The sequence below is a fragment of the Sinohyriopsis cumingii genome, chromosome 3 (genome assembly GCF_028554795.1).
Source record: "Sinohyriopsis cumingii isolate HCF-2022 chromosome 3, ASM2855479v2, whole genome shotgun sequence".
NCBI lineage: Eukaryota > Metazoa > Mollusca > Bivalvia > Unionida > Unionidae > Sinohyriopsis > Sinohyriopsis cumingii.
In genome coordinates this window covers 20,063,877-20,083,304 of record NC_142963.1, presented here as the reverse complement: position 1 = coordinate 20,083,304, position 19,428 = coordinate 20,063,877, and the positions used below count along the sequence as shown (strand labels likewise).

The 19,428-nt window shown below is 36.2% G+C and overlaps 1 protein-coding gene across 1 annotated transcript in view; it reads right to left on the bottom strand.

The window, feature by feature from the left end:
* Positions 1-4,762, bottom strand: part of LOC149802509 (intraflagellar transport protein 27 homolog) — a 40,316-nt gene extending 35,554 nt beyond the window's left edge. The window contains exons 1-4 of the mRNA XM_089951753.1: positions 4,612-4,762; positions 3,239-3,318; positions 2,498-2,557; positions 122-181 (exon numbers count right to left, since the gene is read on the bottom strand). Of these exons, the coding sequence (XP_089807879.1) occupies positions 122-181; positions 2,498-2,557; positions 3,239-3,318; positions 4,612-4,648 (237 nt within the window). The 5' untranslated portion in view covers positions 4,649-4,762. The remainder of the gene's footprint in view (positions 1-121; positions 182-2,497; positions 2,558-3,238; positions 3,319-4,611) is intronic.
* Positions 4,763-19,428: the final 14,666 nt, after the last annotated feature.

Genomic DNA, 19,428 nt, shown 5'->3' with positions numbered 1-19,428 from the left:
AGATGAATGGAAGTACACTCTATAAGACATGTAAACAAAAGGGTACATTCATAAATACAAAAGAAATGAGACTGCAGATTATATGTTCCCATTGTGAAGAAGACTAAAATGCCATACTTACAAATTTTGTTATATGATCTGCAAATATCTCTTTACCAGCTGCGTCATATAGATATATTTCCTGGAAGAAAATATAAAACAGTGGTAAATAATTTATTAATCAGGGTAAAGTTACAATCACAAAGCATGAAAACAGTTCTAATTCCATTCTTCACAATCCAATCAAAGCAATACAACAAAAGAAGATAGGTACCACAACAGAAGTGACAGAAAAAGAGAAAATAGCGAGTACAAAGTAATGCTACTGATTTTGCAGCCTCAAAAAGGTCATTATAATCTTTATCATCATAAAAGAAAACATTGTAAAAATCTGAGTCACAGTCTGACAATACAGAGTCCTTTTCACTATCAATTTCTTCCAGTCTGCATGCTTCTTGAGTACACAAAACTGTCAAGATTTCAACTGTTTTTGTTAATCACTACCAGGTACGATGAGAATAAACAATATATCAAGCATTCTTATGGGGAATATTTACCACATTTTGATGAAATTTAAATTTTCTGACAATAATTGAGTAAAACACATGTAGACACAAAAGTTATTGTACCACAGTGGTATTTGATTTTAAAAAATTCACTTCAGCAAATGGATATAGGGACAGTTGCAATCAAGGATAATAATTATACAAGCCCCGATGCAGATTATGTCACAGTAAACATTGAAACATCTTTCATTAATGCTAGAACCACCAGAGACACACAAATAAAATAATGTTATGTATATCTGATATGCATTGTTTGTTACTTAGTTTTTTGTTATTATTTTCAATATATGCTTTGGGACATTGTATGTTGGACTTGACCTTGTCCAAAACCAAGTTCATTTTTTACTTGATCTGAATCATTGACATATTTATTCTGTAACCAACTAACATACAGCAAATAATTTCCTATGAGTATTAGATAATCTTGGCCAGAGTGAATAACATTGTGCTTAAAACATTTTATATTCTAATTATAACTAATATTTTATTTTGTAAACATTAGGAACTTACTAGAAGGTTATTTTTGATTAGGTAATAGGTTGGATTTTTTTTTTAAATGCTAACTTTGACCTGAGGTCAGGTTAAGCACTTTATATTCTTGTTTTTCTAAAAATTATTGTGCTGTAAGATCTGAGCAGATTCAATTCTATTATTGCTGTGTCCAGTAGTTAACATGGGGTGGAATTTTATTTATTCCAATTATTTATTCACTAGCAATACAAAATGTTCATCAAAAATAACATTCCTGGAAATAGAGACTTGAAATTATAATGAAATTTCAAAAGTATATATTCTTGGATTGTATTACTGTGATCCAACAAAAGGCTGCTGACACATCACTACTACATAGACCACAACAGACACATCAACACTTCCAGCACTGTACTTAACTGGATTTCCAGTAAAAGTTTATTCAGAAGCTTAATCATTAAGACTTGTATCTGCAATTCTAGGATTATTTGGGATTTAATTCAAAATACCATATGTTCCATTTTTTACATTTTCACTTTGAATTCTAGTGAAATTAATCATCTGTTAAATTTTACAAAGCATGTTGCTTCTCACTCTTTTCTATTACTTGTTGTAAGACCATCAAGTCATAATAACAGAAAAACCTGAAGAGGAAAAATATCAGATTTATTTAATTTATGTAGTTAGAGTTTCATTTCATACATGCTAAGTTAGTTAAAATAAAGTTGCTTAAACACAAGATTAGCTGTCAACCAAACGAATGACATTTTGCCAAATGTATGGGTTCTGTGATAATAATTTTGAACTCTGCATCAAGGTGAAATAAATAAAATTTGCAATAAATTTAACTGTATCAACCACTTCAATAATTCAATATAAACACAAATATAAGACAACAGTAATAAGTAGAACACTGATATTACTCTGTGCAACTGAAAGCAATAATGAAGGCTTGGGGTGATCTTACACTGTACAACAAGCAATGGATTATTTATGCTTGAAGTGTAAGTTGTCCAGAAAGTTTGGTCAAGATCAGTAATATAGAACTGACATTACTTTGTGGAAACCATTTTATACCCCAATATCAATAAAATTCTTTGTTACCCCAAGTGCAAGCCATGTACAATGTTTGGTAACTGTGAATGGTTGAGAACTCCAGTTATTGTGCTGAAACTAATTTTCTTTTTCAGTCACATTCACTTTGACCATAGAGTCTTTGTCCCCTAATTTTTTTACTGGACTCTTCCTTACCCGATGTGCAAGCTATCAACAAAGTTTGAGTTACTGTGTGGAAATAAAACTGGAACAGTTGAACAGAGACCTTTGAAATAGTATACACTCTGCCTTACGGAAGGCATGTTCAAAAGAATGGGAACCCTGCCTAGGCTTATTACATGAAAGAAAATGGAATACTGGCTTACCACAGAATCTTTGGTATCGGGAATGTTTATTTGTTTGGTAACCATGTCTACACCAGTGGTCTGAAAATAACATTTTTATTGCCAAGTAAACATATCAACCTTTCCAACAGCTACAACTTATACATTTAACCTTAAAAGTAGAAGAATATTTCATCAAAATACCAATTATCCACTTTCACTTATATTATCAAACTGCTTTCAATAACTTGTAACATGAATTTTAAAAATTGTATTTCATATTTGATGATTTAAAATCACTGGTATAAATGATATATAAACCTACATAAATGTAGGCTATATGAACTTATGGCATAGACTAATAGAGACTGACATGAAAAAATATAAAACACTACATAACTGTAAGCATTTGGAACTGATGGCATAGACTATGTAAACTGATATAAATAATATATAAACCTACATAAATGTAGGCTATATGAACTTATGGCATAGACTAAATGAGACTGACATGAAAAAATATAAAACACTACATGACTGTAAGCATTTGGAACTGATGGCATAGACTATGTAAACTGGTATAAATAATATATAAACCTACATAAATGTAGGCAATAAGTATTGATGGTATAGACTATATACACAAACAATTCAAAGATAATGTGATGCCTATCTAGCCAATAGAGTCAATTAAAAATTAAAACATCAAAGAGATGCAGAGTCTGAATTAGAATGTTAACATTTGTTAAATTTATGACAAATAGACCCTCTTTTCTACCTTACCATTGTGTAATTTTTGTTGAAGAATGAACCATCACTATGAAACACCTGACACAATGAACTTTTACCAACAGTTGCATCTCCTGAAATTAGAATTGCATTAAGTTAGTAATAATGTAATGAAAATGGTGGTGTTATCTCTGTTGAAGATGAAATATAATTTAGAAATCTTTATAACAGTAAGTTATTTGTTTTTCTGTCAATTCATAATGAATTATTTAATTTTATGCAAATTACTAAGTGCAACAAATTTTCAAAACATGGTCCATGCTGTAACAATTATGTATGTATGTATGTATATATGTATGTGTGTGTATATATATATATATATATATATATATATATATATATATATATATATATATATATATATATATATATATAATGTATGTTTAATACTAATAACAGGATCATCTGATGGTCAACAGGCCAAACCCATTTTATAAATGCCACAATAAATAATAAATAAAGTTCTTTTGATGTCACTTGTCAAAATACTTAATTTTTAATACCAATCTGAAACACAATATTTAATGCTGACTTGAATAACTTTGTGATATTTGGTATAAGGAAGTGTAACAATATAATTATTAATATAATAAACATTCAAAATTCAATATTTAACAGATTTAATATGTGTTTACATGATATATTTTCAATTGCTTAAAATTAAAATGAAAATAAGTTGGTTTACCAGTTCATAAAAATTCAATGATAACATTAGCATTTGTTAAACTATAGTGTTACTCATCAATAACTCTTTACACACAAGTTTTGGCGAAAATACAGTATAAAGAATGCCCAATCTGCATGAGAAATGAACAAATCCAATGTGTAAATTTATATGCATTATAGTCTGATAATGTTGAAAGTTAGCAATATTGGCCTGATTTATGAAAAGTTTCACACAAAAAAATTGTTTTGATTTTGGCTAATAGCTATCTAATGTAAAATTTAAAAGCTGAAGATCAGCCTTTGCAAAAACAATAATAACTACTCAAATACATCATGTATGCGTTTTTATTTGTTTTCTTATATATTTCACATCGTCCTAATGTGCATTATATTTGGGTCTAATCCACCTATAATTTTGACCCAATCAGCCAGCAATCCAGTACACTTAAATTTACTGTGGCTTGATGCTTTGACAATTCACCCTATTCTTCCAACTTTATAAATTATTTCTGAAGCGTTCATAATAATAAGATAACGTAAGAAAGTTGGATTTTTCAAGGTACAAGCCCACTTGCCTTTATCCCGAAGCTGAAAAACATCACAAAAAAACTATCGAAAATAGGCTACACAACCCAACCTGCAAACAAAAATTGACAGACAACAAAACTGTGAAATGCTAAAGAGGCAGTTGCCATACATACCGACAACTATAAACTTAGCCCGTATAAGTGTCGGCATTTTGTGTGTTTATCTCAAGATATTTCTTCTAATAATATTGCGATATTATCCGTCGGGATACCGTTGACAAGCACTTGTTTACAACTATGCTAATGCAGCACATATAAAGATTTGGCGTCTGATTGGTTGTATTTAGAACAGACTAAAACCATACCATGCGTACGAAACGTTTTCACCATAGACGCTTTCGTTAACTTAGTTATCTCCCTTTCGTATTAGGTATTTACTACATTCGGTAGGTAATTACGCAGCTGGACAAGAAGATAATTGCTATCGTCACTAATGAATCTGTCCTTGCCAAGTGTTTTGTATTTACTAAATAATTTAGTTTTGTTAACCATGACGCAGTGATGAGTCATTTCTAACCCCTCTCTTAGTATAGAATTACAATGGGGGAAAGGACTAGGTAAATACATATGTATACTGAGACGCAATAAAGAAAGTCTCTCGAACGGTCTAATTGTCGTAGAACGTTATCAATAAATTATAGATCGGTGGGGCTACAATAAGCAATAAAAAATTTAACGCAAAAGAAATAAAATACGCAATGAAAAAATGGAACTGAATGGAAAGAATTAAGCAATGGAAATTAGTTTTGTTTGTATGTAATTTTTGTCATTATAAAAAGTCAAAAGAAGTTTTCAGTTTATAATCATCAGATGTATACAAATCGATTTGAATCGCACAACAGAAAATAGAATTAATTTTCAACACTGACGCTAATAAATGTATGAAATGTGTGCATTTGAGAAAGCACGCAATCGTCGTATGCAAATGGAATGATCACATGAAATAATGTTCATTGCCGAAATATTTTTTGTTAGTATAAAGTTTTGGCCTTTAGTTTTAAGGGGCCGTCCATTTAATACGTACACATGGATGGGGTGGGTGTAATCCAAATGCATACGTTTGTGTATGGGGGTTCTACGGATAATGTACGTACGCATAGGAAACGGATGTGTGTGTGTGAAAACTCGATAATAATTTGTCTAATACGTAACCTGTTCGACTGGATTAAGTCCGCGTTTGAATTTCAGCGGACTCTAGGCAAACTTTTTAAAATTACGCAGCTTATTTCGTTGATGCAGCCAGACATTCAACGTCGGTGGACTATCTGTTTTATTAAACACGTTAATATTATTAATCCATGATCGTTTCTGCGGGGATCAAATACAGGTCGTTCTATAGAATTGGGTGGGTAGGGTGTCAAGCGTACGTATGCAGGTGGGGGGTGTAAAAAAAAAAGTACGCATGTGTACAGGGAGGGGAGGGGTCAAGCGTTTCCAGATTTTTGCGTACGTACTAAATGGATAGCCTCTAATGTGGCACTGAGGAGTAAAGGGGGGTTTAACACTAATCAATGGGTGAACACGAACACAAAAAATCGGGAAAATAAGTATCATCTGTTAGCTGCCTTGTCAGAATGCAGATGACGCAACCCAAGATACCATAAGAATCATAGGACGATCGAAGTAATCTTATTGCCTATCATTTCCCTTGCAACCACATATTTCTGAACAGAAGAACGAGCCCGTATATTGACTTCAAGTATTAGATGTTAATTATTATTACTTTACCCGATACTGTATACCCATGAGTAAACACATGTTTATAAGGTGTGTGCTAGTCAGTAAGTGTGTGTACTGGTTAGTTTGCATGGGAGCTGGTTATTAAATGTGGGTGCAGGTCAGTAAGGTTGTATGTTGGTCGGTAAGTACATGTGCTGGTAAGCTAATGTTGTCGATGGTGAGTAACACTATGTATTCGTTAGTAAGCGTGCGTGCTGGTCAGTAACGGTAGTAGTATAGTAGAGCGATATAGCGACAATGGAAAATGCGGTCAGAAAGGTTGTTGAAGTTGTTGTGGGGTTTAACGCCATTTTTCAGCACACGATAGGCTACATATGACGGCCAGTATTAATGGTGGAGGAAGAACCCGGGAAAACCCCAGAAAGAACCACCGACCCACGAGAAGCTACTGGCATGCTTTCTCACATACCTACATTGGCTGAATCTGAGACTCGAACCGGCGCAGACAGAGGTGAGATGGCAGTGATCCGTAACGGAGAACGCTTTAGACCACTCGGCCACTCGGGGCCCCGGTCAAAAAGGTCGTGGGCCTGTATAGCGAGAAGATCAATAGCGACAAGGGAAAATCCAGTCAAAAAGGTTGTGGGCCTGTGTAGCGACAATGGGACTTACCATTAATATAGGGGCAATAGGAATGGAACAGGTAAGGTGACGTCACGGTACTGGAGATTGGCAACAATGTAGCAAAGGCTGACCTCAATCGGACCAAACAGCGGTGGGGGGGGGGGAACCTAGAACACTGGGCGGGTTCGTGACTGGCGGGACAGAGACAGAAATAACACAGATATTATACAAACAACTATACAACTTACTAAAAAAATTAGGCAAGAAAGCAAATCTTTTCTAGGCATATCTACAACAGACAATATTCAAACAACTATACAACTAACTAAAAATTGTTTTAGGCAAGAAAGCAAATCTTTTCGAGGCATATGAGTGGCTTTGAAAAGGGCCTTTGGATTTATGTTAACATCATTCCGTTCACATAGAGGGCATCGCATAGGTCTTTTTCTCTTCCTCAAACTTCCTCTGACTTCTGGTCTGTAGATAAGGACTCTCTTCAAACATCCTTGTCTCTCCACATAAATTCTTCTTTTCCAGGCACTCGTATCCGTGATCCTGATAATTGTCCAAGGTTATTTCACATACATGGGTAAGTCCGTACGAAACAGCATCGACGATACGAGTAGATGATTCTTTTTTTTTGGGGGGGGGGGGCACCAGACAGATGCCCCCCCTTTCCTAATTACATAAATTGTTTATGTGTTTGGGTATTCCCCCCGATGTGTTGTAGTGTTTTATTCCATCTTTTTTGGAAAGTGAATTTAGGAATTCGGGTATTTGTTCGGTCCTTAGTGTGTCTATAGAGGGGTTTATCCGAGAGTGATTTAGATTATCCTCTCGGTTAAAAACTTCCTCTTTTCATTTTCTCAGTGACCTTGCTAGGGTCTCCTACATCCCATGTGTGCTATATGTTTGTGCTATGTGTTATGTTTGTTATAATATCTTTCTGTTGGGATAGCTGTTAATCAAATTCTTGTAGTGTATAAGTTTTCCTACTATATTCCGTGTTTAAATACCACGGAAGATCTTGTTTGTAGTTTTTGAATTTGGAAGAAAGGTGATTTCCCCTTAATTTTGAATCTTAATGATCCTTATGTATATGCTTTATCACCTTTCTTAATAAGATTAGACTGAGCTCCAGGGAGGGTTCACATTTTTTTTTTATTTGTTATGCTTCTCCCCCATGGAGCGGTCTATCTTGTAGTTATAATTGTATCTAAATATGTTCCAATACAATATTGGAGAAATATTTGAAAAAAAAAAAAAAAATTTTAAAAGAGTGTTAGTGATAGACTGGAATGAATATATTTTTTTAAAATGTTAAATTTCCAAGAGGGGTTCTGTTCCAGATTCTGCCATGGGCCTGTTCACTTCGCGTAGCGCCATGTGACATAGCCCCATGGCCTCATCATCTGTACTTTTCCTCTTGAAATCTAATCTAATCTATTTTAAAATTTAATAGGTCCACATATTTTAATAGTATTCACTATATAGCTAGAAATTTTGTATAATGTTTCTTTATTAAAATCGCCGTCTAAATATAGAAGACTCTGCGGCTTAAAAGAGCTATTTTTATTTATTTCATTTATTATTATTGTTCTTTCCTTTAATGTTTCTTTACAATATAGAATAATATGTCTTTTGCTATAACAACCTATTTTACACAGCGGACATTTTGGCGGTACTCTGACCATACGCCGTCTCGCTGCCACCTCTCCTGTCAACCACGCATCATGCATGTATTTGAAGGCGAGGCTTTGTACTTTCAGGGACCCTAGTCTAGACCAGTGCCCCCATGCTTTCTTCCAGTTCACATATAAATTTTCTTTTTCTACTTTAGGTATTATATTTTTGGTCAAGTCATTTCTAATCCAATCGTATGAAAGTTTTTCGTCCAAGTCCCAAAATTCTTTTTTATCTCTATACTTCATTAGTAAATCTTTTATGCTTCTATATTTTCTTGGTGCTTCCAGTAACTTCATAACGTTATTATTTTTGTATATCCCCTCCCTATTTCTTAATACAAACCCAAACCAATATATATATATCCCTTCCCATGGTAGTTTTGGAATGTCACTCAGTCTTTTAAATCTATTTAGTATATTAGTCGTTTTTAGAATCAATGGGCTTGGTAATCCTAATCCCCCCAATTCTCTTGTTTTGTATAAGACTTCTTTTATTACGTAGTGTAGTTTAAAATCCCATATATAGTTTATTATCGGTTTGTCTATATTATTCAATATAACATTATTTACGTTGGTCGATTTCATTATATAATTAAGGTTACTATACATATAGGTTCTGGCTACTTGTGCTCGTTCCATTAGACATAGCGGCGTAAGCGCCCAGATGTCAATATTCCGTTTAATCTCCCTTTCCATTTTTTTACAGTTATCTTTCTCTTCATTTTTACCAAAGCACACTCCGAGTGCTTTAACGGTATCTTTGAATATGTGGGCAGGTATGCTTGAGTGCATGCCTCGCCAGTTACCTATCTCTAATATTTCCGTTTTGTCATGGTTTATTTTTGATCCGGATGCTTGTCCAAATTTCTCATATTCCTTTATTAGGTGTTCAAAGGAATTTGGATCATCTATGAAGTTTGTGCAATCATCTGCATGTTGCAGCATTTTCACTTCATCTGTAATATTTGGAACTTTTATACCTTTAATTTTTTTGTTTAGTTTTATACTAATACTCAGCATTTCAATCGCTATTACGTATAATAGCATCGATAGTGGGCACCCTTGCCGCACTGATCTTTTTATGTCGAATTTATCTGTCATGGCTCCGTTATTTTGTACCCTAGACGTTATGTTATCATATAGTATCTTTGTCCAGTTTCGGAAAGGCTCTCCGAATCCAAATTTTTCTAGGACTTTTTGTATGTAATTATGCTCTATTCTATCAAAGGCTTTTTCTTGGTCAAAAAGTACCATAGCAGCTTTTTGATTCCTATTTTGTAGATAGTCTATTATTGTGCTTATGTTTAGGATATTATGTTGTATGTCTCTATTTTTTTGGCCCGCAGGTTTGATTTATGTTTATAATGTCCCCTATCCCCTTTTTAATTCTATTACCTAGTACTCTACTTAATATCTTATAGTCTGTATTGAGGAGGGAGATGGGCCCCCAGTTTTTTAAATCTTCCCTATCCCACTTCCCCTTATATATTAAAATAATAATCCCCTCCTTCATTGTTTCTGTCATCCCTTTATTCCTTAAATAAATGTTGTTATATAACCATTCAAGAATGGGCAACAACTCTCCGCAGAAAGTCATATAGAACTCTGCAGAGAGTCCATCTCCTCCTGGTGATTTCCCCTTGTTCATTGAGTTTATACTTTCAAAAATTTCCTCTTGTGAGATAAACTCATCACATAGTTTTTTAATTTCAGGTTTGATTTTATCACAGGGTATTTGGCTTAAGTATTTATCTATTTCATTATCTGCTATTTGCTGGGATTCGTAGAGTTTAGTATAATAGTTTTTAATTTGTTCCATTACTTCTTCTTTCCCCGTAAATGTTGTTGTTGTTGTTGTTGTATTAATTTTAATTTTATTCATAGTTTTATCTCCCCCCATTCTTTTTTCCTCCCTTTTATATAGTCCTTCCGCCTTTTTGTAGATTCCCGTGTATTTCCCTGCCCTAATTTCCCTACCCCTGTTTTCTAGTTTGTTTATTTCTTCCAATCTGTTTTTTAGTCTAGTTTCGGTATCATAGGTGTTATTAAGTATTTGCATTTGATATCTAATTGCTTCTCTTTCCATTTTTAGTTTCCTACTTTTTATGCTACAGTGTTCAATCGCAATTTCTTTAATTTTTCTTTTAAGTTTCTCCCACTCTATAATTATATCCGCATTTTCTCTACTTTTAAGTTTATTTATTTCAGTTTTTATAAGTTGTATAAATTCTTCATCTTTTAAAATTGAGTTATTTAACATCCATCTACCTTTTCCCCATGTTTCCCTAACTTTAATTATTATTGTCATATTAATGAGTTTATGATCTGATATTTTAAAGTCAATAATATTGGTTTCTTTATACATATCTTTATCATAGTTATTGCAATAAAATTTGTCAATGCGGCTCCCTTTGTTTGTTTTGTATTCATACGTATATTGTTTCCTTAATAAATTTTGTATCCTATATACATCTATCAATTTATATTTTTCAATGAAGTAATCCATATCCGGTTTTATTCTGATATCATTCGGTGCTAAGTTCCCTTCCCTATCTATATTTTCGCCTACCCAATTAAAATCACCCCCTATAATCATGTTTTCTGTGGAAAATTTCTCTATATATTTATTCAAATGTTCCAAAAATATTTTCTTTTGATCCCTATTTGCTGGTATATAAATATTAATTATATGTATTTCATCAATTACAACATGTATCATCCTTCCATTGAAAAAATTCCCTACTTCCATTCTATCCCATACTAGTCCCTTTTTATTTTTAAATAATATTGCCACCCCCCCCTCTTACATCTGTGTGAACATAATCACTAGTTATCAAAACTCCATTCAGCCTACTCTCAATTAGTGCTTTCATGTTTCCTTTAAAACCGTTACGAGTTTCTTGTATAAATAACACATCATATTTAAGATCTTCTGGAAATTTTAATATTTTTTCTTTACTTATGCCATTTACATTTATTGACAGGAGCTGCAAGTTTTTTCCTTCCATTCCTGTCATATACCAGGGTGTTGCTTTCCATTTCTTGCTGATTATTTATTTATTATGGTTTATTTGTTTTATTGAGAAAATTCACTGGAGGGGGCACTGGTTTCCCCACCCCCCTGTATTGAGCCCATAGTGCTGCCACTCTCGGCTGTACTGTTGCTTGTATTTTGTATTGTGCTATTCGTGGTAGTCATTTGAGTTGATTGAGTTGATTCTTGTTTTCCTGTATCCGTGTCCATGTCCGTGTCCGTTTCCATATCGTTTGTCTTCTCTCCACTGTCCCCCGTCTCATTTCCTTCTGGTTTCATTGTTTCCTTTTCTTCGTCTTCACTATCCATATCCGTTTTTTCCTCTCCTGACTCTGTTTCTACCGTTTCCCCCTGTTTTCTCTCTTCTTTATTTTGTTTCCTCTTTGAGCTTGATCTTTCTTGCGGTGAAATTGTGTCCGTCTTCCTCTTTCGCCTCCCTCTCTTTGGCATCGGCGTTGAGGTTAGTTGCAATGGGGTCTCTTCTTGCTGGGTATGCTCTATCTCCAGGGCTTCAAACCTGTTGCTTATCGGTATTCCTTCCTCAGCTTGCATTTCTGCTTTCCCGGTTTTGTTCGGGCTTAGGTATCCCTCCCAACCCAGGGTCTTATGAGGCTCAATTTTTGTGATGTCCAAATCAGGGAGTGTATGAATTGTTTCCTCCCTCTCTCTAACCGCTCTTATGAGATTCATTATCTCCTCTTGTTGTTGTTGTTGTTGTTGTTGTTGTCGTCTTAGTGGTTGTTGTTGTGGTTGCTCTCCTGCTGCTTTCTCCTGTGCTCCAGGGCAGTCTCTAGGGCCATGCCCTGTGTAGTGGCATAGGGGACACGCTCTGTCGTGTTCTGACCCTTTGTACCAGGTCTTCACTCTAAACCCTAGTACATAGAAAAAGATTGGAATTTTTTTTGCGTCAGCTTTACTGACATATATTAGTCTGTTTCCCGACTTGATTGGAGCAAATCCCCAAATAGTGGCCATTTTATGGGTGATGACCTTGACTCCCATCTTCTTTTGTAGTTTCTCAATCAACTCGTCGGAACTCACTTCTAAAGGCAGTCCCATCACGTGAACCTCAGTCGCTCTTGGTTCAATATTTCTGATGAAGGGCACTGTTTTGTATATTCTCGCCTTCATTCCCTTTATGGTGATTTCATCTCCTTCCAGTAGTGGTTCGTTCTTTTTGGGGTAAATAACATATTTGTTCAATCCCCCATTTTGCAAGGCCTCTATTTTCCCTATATCAATTCCAGCGGTGTGCAATGCCGTGAGTACTTCACTTTGACTAGGTGCGCTCTCCGCCCCATCGAAGTCAAGAGTCTGGCACCCCGCCGGATGATTGACTATCATTCTACTTTCTTCTATGACTGTCTGAAAGTATTTCTTAATCTTGGATCCACCTGGTCCGTCCATTTTGGTTGGTTTGTGTGCAGCCGAGATTGGGTCGCACTCTACTATTAATTCTATGTAGTTATTACTGATGGGTTTTCAACGTTTGCAAGCTGGTCAATGCTCACAACAAATTATACTAAACTATTGAGTATCCTTTTTAGCAAATATCTAAACATATACAAGAGCAGAAGTTTGCCACTATTTGTGTATATGTTGAGTATCGCTCACTCCGCTTTGCTGCTCTTAATCCCAGCCGGGATTTTTATGGGCAGCAATACAGAATAAGTTAAGATGTTATGGACAGCTATTTAAACACAAATAATCTAAATATCTAAAAGTTGTTAGTGTGAACCTTTTACCTCTCTCTGCTACTCTCCACTATTGCTTTGTACGCGCCATTGCTATAACTGACTGTACTTCTCAACAAGGAGTGTAAGAATGTAGATGATTCTACCTTTGTCCACATCTTGTGACGAGAACAGGTGAAGGCAATGACCTGAACGGAGTTTATTTATAGGGGAAAGGCGGATCGAAACGAATTGAGTTCATTCACCAAACCATGCACGCGATAAAAAAATTTCAGTCACAACACGGAGTCGGTCTTCCAATCCGAAGAGAGCAGTCTGTGACGTCACATTCCCTATATAGATGCGTTAGCGTCTGTGCGCAGTCAATCCATGCGACACAGTTTTCAAACATGACGGAACCTAAGAAGACGATGTTTTGGGGTGCACCGGTCGTGGAGACGAGAAGCAATGGTATAGTAGCGCTCACCAAAGTTAACACAGGCCTTCTTCCAGAAGAGGTCGATTTTAATTTGGATTTATTAGATTTTCTTTCTTCTCAAGAATTTGTTCCAGTACCAGTACATTCGCCACCTTCTCCTTCTTTACCACACGTGGAGGATTTTAAACAGAGACAGAAAGAAGAACTGAAGAAATTTTTACAGCAGCAGAAGGACGCAGAACAAGCTTTTCTGCTTCAAAATCATCCTCGACAGGAGCCAGTCCAGAAGTAGACCTTGGCCGTGGCAAAGGCCTAGGCAGTTAAATATGATTACTCCCCGTTCCTGAGTTGTATTTTTGTAAACAAATACCCAACGGTCCTTTTTATGGCCACCCACTTCTCTGGAAAGGAGACAGTATTTAGATTGCCAAAATCAATTAAAACTCAAATAGCCCTTTGTTACCCTATTGTACGTGTGTGAATGTTTGAGTGCTTGAGTGTACGTTCTTGTTCTCAAAATCAAGACCAAGAGACAATTACGTTTTCTGTCTGGTCTATTCTGGTACAAATTTTACAATCCAATTCACAGCACAACACAACACTTTAAAAAGTTCATAGACTTCTTCTGTGCTTTGTTCACTCTCTGTTTTTTTTTTAATTTCTTCACTTTCACAGTTTTTCGTCCTCTTCTTCCTCACTTTCTCCTAGTCTTCTTTTCTTCTCATTTTTTTCTTTCTGCACGTGTCTGGGTTCATCCTTTGGGGAGGGTACCTTTTCTTCTTCCTGTTCGGAACCCCTCTCTTCTGCTTGCTCCCGTTGTTTCTTAGGGCATTCTGAAAACCAATGTCCTTTTTCTCGACAATGATAAAAGGTATCTTGACTTTTGTCTCTTCTAGCATCTGTCTTCATTTTTTGACGGTCTGGACGCTATGTAGTATAATGCCCTTTCTTCTTACAAATATAGCAAGTATCTTGACTTTTATCTGAAAAGGAGGGGAGTAGTCCGTCGGCTTGTCTGAAGAAAATTTTCTTATGACACCTCGCAAAGCTCTGATCAAAAGTTCGATCTGTGATGGCTCTTCCATCGTTCTGCTTGGTTTGAGAGTGAAATGAATATTGGAAGAGAAGTCACACACTTTTTATATATACGCTGGTCTGACATGGATATAAAGTACCACGGCCAATGATCGGGAAGGTGGAAACACCTATCGCGTTCACCGCAAATTTGTACATCCTCTCTATATACCCGTCAGTAAATTGTATTTCAACACTGTCAACATTGCTGTAAAAGGAGATCTGGGACAAAATATTCCATTCTCCAAAGGAAAAGTCACGGTGAAATGCCATTTTCGTAAACGATTCTCTAACGAGTTGTAAGTCATGTATCCAGTGTAACGAGGAGTAGCTCGACAGCGAGGACATAGTTTAGGAGATATGCTGAAATCAACTTTTCATTCGGTGGTTCCCGTGTTGAAAATGATCGTGACACGAGGATTGCACGCCTTGAAAGATGCCGCATTGACGCACGGTTAAAAAGTTCTCCAAAATGTCATCATCGACAAACAAAACCCTAAAGCTTTCTTGACAGCAGGCAAAAATATCTTGCTTCAAACGGGCAAAGACATTTTGGAGCAGCGAGAAACTCATATAAATGCCCAGGGCGCTGCCGCGTCAAGCATAGTCTCTTCCCTGACGCTACAGAAAAGACAAGGCAGAAAAAGACGAAGAAAACACACCTTCAGAACACTTCACACTCATAAAGCTAGAAGAACTAAGTAAAGAAGAGCTGCTCGACACTTAGATGTTTTTGATTATTAAATCATAGAAACAAAAAATGATGCTCTGAGAGTCTTGCCCCTGTTCCATTTCGGAACTGGATCTGTTTGCCATGCCGCCTTCTATGATGACGATGCAAGAATCCCAATGGGTCGAATTTCATCCCATCTCCTCTGTCAAGAACTCAGGGTCAGCTCCCATCGAGTTGGAAATCAAAGGACAGCCCGAAGAGTACATAGATCTGAATAGCAATTACTTGTACTTAAAAGCGAAAGTGATCGACACGTTGTAGGACGGTCCCGATAAAAAGGACGAAGATAAAAATAGGCCCCGTCAACAATTTCACGCATTCCTTGTTCAGTGGAGTAGATTTGTATTTGAATAACAAACTGGTCAGTAGCAGCATGGACACTTACCCTTACCGAGCGTACCTGGAAAATCTCGTGACGTACGGAAAAGAAGGGAAGAACACTCATCTGGATGATTGCGTGGTATGGAAACCTGACATAGCAGACAAGTTTGACGATACCGATTTGATTACAGATAAAGGCCCCAACAACAATCTGGGATTCAACGCCCGACGAAACAAAATCAAAGGCCCCAACAAAAATTTAAAACTGATGGATCGTTTGCATTTAGACATTCGGTTGCAAGAGAAGTATTTGCTGAACGGGGTGGATGTCCGCCTGAGACTGAATTGTAGCAGTGCCGCTCTCCATTTGATAAGTGATGCTGTCTATTACAAAACCATCGTCCAAGAAGCCAGGTTCTACGTGCGACGTGTGGAAGTGTTACTTAAAGTGGGAAACGACATCAGTCACACTATGAGCAGAACTACCGCCAAGTATCCGATAAAACGCGTAGAAGTGAAAACTTTCACCATTCCCGCTGGATATCAATCTATGCTCGAAGATCATCTGTTGCAAGGGCAGTTACCCAAACGTTTGATCATTGGTATCGTCAAAAATATAGCCTTCAATGGAGCCTTGGGGGAAAAAAATTTTTAGTTTCAGCACTACAATGTGTCCAAGATCGAAGTCAGTGGAGATGGTAAAACCTTGTATACCAGACCTTTCGAACCTGACTTTAGTGACGAGAAGAAAAATTACTTGAGATCATACACCTGCCTGTACGAAACCACCGGAAAGTTTGGAACCTACGCCAGTCACGGCATTACGTACGAGGATTATACAGAAGGTTACACTTTGTGGGCTTTTGATTTCACCCCAGACCAAGGCAACGATGAGGGACATTTTCACCCTATAAAATCCGGCCAGATTCGTGTGGAATTTCAGTTTGCAAAGCCAATACTTGTAAACAACATGGTGAACGTCATCCTGTATGCCGAATTCAATAATACCATATAAAGCAACAGTTTAGGAGAAGTCATTCTAGACTATTAGAAGCTATGGAAGACTGTTATTCTTCTTTGAATAGTGGAGAATATTTGGAATGGGAGGAGACCGTGGAAACAGAACCCCAAGACAAAGACGAAAAGGACATAGTCATTAAGTCCAGATGGTCAGAACAAGAACAAGATTTAGTCTCCTATTTTGCCAAACACCTGGCAGAAGAAAATACGGAATTGATCAAGAAAGATTGCTATGGATGTCAAAACGACCATCCCAGTCAAATTCAACACGATAAATGTCTGATGCTGAGTCAAGAAGAAAAATTGGATGAGTATCTGGACGAAGCTTGGAGTCTCATCTCAGAAGAAGCTGTGTTGCATCAGTGGTATAAAGACTTGCGTGATCACTCTTCTCCTCCATTGACGAGTCTAGAGATCCATCACAACGAAGCTATCTTGACTCAGAGTGCAGAGATGAAACGAAGAAACGGTTACTTGTCAGACATTTTCAAACAGAAAGTCAGGTTTGAATTGATCACTTATCATTATCTGTGAAGAAAAACAACAAGAAAAACTTCACAAAAATGGATACCTGGGAACTTTATTATCTTTTGAACCACAGTTCGTACACCGCTTCTTGGAATCATATCGTGTGTGATAAAGATGAACTACCTCATCGCAAACCTCAAGACCATAAAGCTTATGTCATCAACACGGACGAGAGTCATCTCCCAGGAACCCAATAGGTAGCCGTCTACTTTCCTAAAGAAGGTTGTGTGGAGTATTTCGATTCGATTCGACTTTATTACAAGAAATGTTCAGACGAACAAGATTCAATAATGAGAAATTACAAGGCACAGATTATATGGTGTATAGACAATATTGTGTATAGTGTTTCTTCATCAACGCAGTCTTGGATATTCTTTAGAAAATTTAGTGACTTATTTTGATTGTCACTCTTCTATAAACGATGACAAAGTAGATCGATGGATTTGTGAATATTATGGTTATCTTTTGTCTTTAGCTAGAAAACGTAGTGTAAATCAATGGCCCAATTACTTCTAACAATGGAAGTCTAACATCAGTTCACAACTTGTCCAAAATAGATTGTTATTTGAAAAAAGTTTATTAGTTTATTTGATTGTTAATTTAAAAATTTGTTGATTGTTGGTTGTTAGTTATATGAATAAAAATATTTTGAAAAATTCGTCTGCCGTTTGTTTGAAATTTTTATGATGAACCATGCTCTTTGACTTCTATCTGTCCCTCTCTCTCTCAAATCAAACTATCCTAGCATTCCGACTTTAAACAGTGTAGGGATGTTTTATATCGCGTCCGCGCTTGAATAATACAAAGCGGGGCAGTCTTCAGTCTGACCATCCATTTTCCTCCATCATCATTCCATTCCTTTTAGCTCAAGACGTCGACCGTTGAACATCGCACAGCTCTACTTCGGAGCCGTCCACGTGGCGGCTATGAAAATACCACGAAGAATGATGATAATGATGAGCCACCAGCCATACAACGACTAAGTTGTTTGCCCGAGACGGCAAAGAATATTACCAAACTACATCACCGGAAAAGTACAGCTTGGGGATAGATGGAATCAGATTTCATACGGCGCCATTGGGGCACTTTTGTCTTCAGAACCTCAGACTGGTACTTGTCAACGTTGCACTAGTTCCATGAAATTTCATGCGGCAAAGCGGGCACGGGGACATGCAGAATTGCGGAAGAACAAAGAACGTTAGCCGATAATATCTACATGGCAACGGTCTCCACTCTTGAATAACAGTGGAGAGTACTGCTGATGTGAAAGGATGACCTTACACTGCAAGTATACAAGCCATTACTCACCGTCTGGGAAGCAGCAGTCCGGTTGCGGTTTGGATCCTTCAGGAGAGGCCTATGGGCAGCCGTCGCCGCCAAAATTACATTAATCAAATGCTCTAGTATGAAATCAAATGATTTAACCTAGCAAATGAAATGATAAATCCAGATTCCAACTGATGTGGTGTCACATGAAATGATTTAACGAACAAAACCGAATGATGAATTTAGATTTCAAATGACGTGGTATTAAATTAAATGATGTAGAGTGAAATGAAATGATTTAACCCATCAAACGGAATGATGAATTCAGATTCCAAATGATGTTGTGTGATAGGAAATGATTGAACCCCAAACACGAAATAATGAATTCAGATTCCTAATAATGTGGCGTTAAATAAAATGATCTGGTATTAAATAAAATGATTTAAAGAACAAAACGGAATGATGATATCTGCTTCCAAATGGCGTGCTATTAAATTAAAATGATGTAATCTAAAATGAAATGATTTAACTCAACAAATGAAATCATAACTTTAAATTCCAAATGATCTGGTATTAAATAAAATGATTTAAAGAACAAAACGGACTTATGAAATCTGCTTCCAAATGACATATTATTAAATGAAATTATGTAGTATGAAATTAAATGACTTAACTCAACAAATGAAATGATGAATTCAGATTCCAAATGATGTGGTATTAAATTAAATGATTTAAAGAACAAAAGGATTGATGAAATCTGCTTCCAAATTAAATGAAATTATGTAGACTAGAATTAAATGATTTAACCCAAAAAATGAAATGATTTATTCAGATTCCAAATGATCTGGCATTAG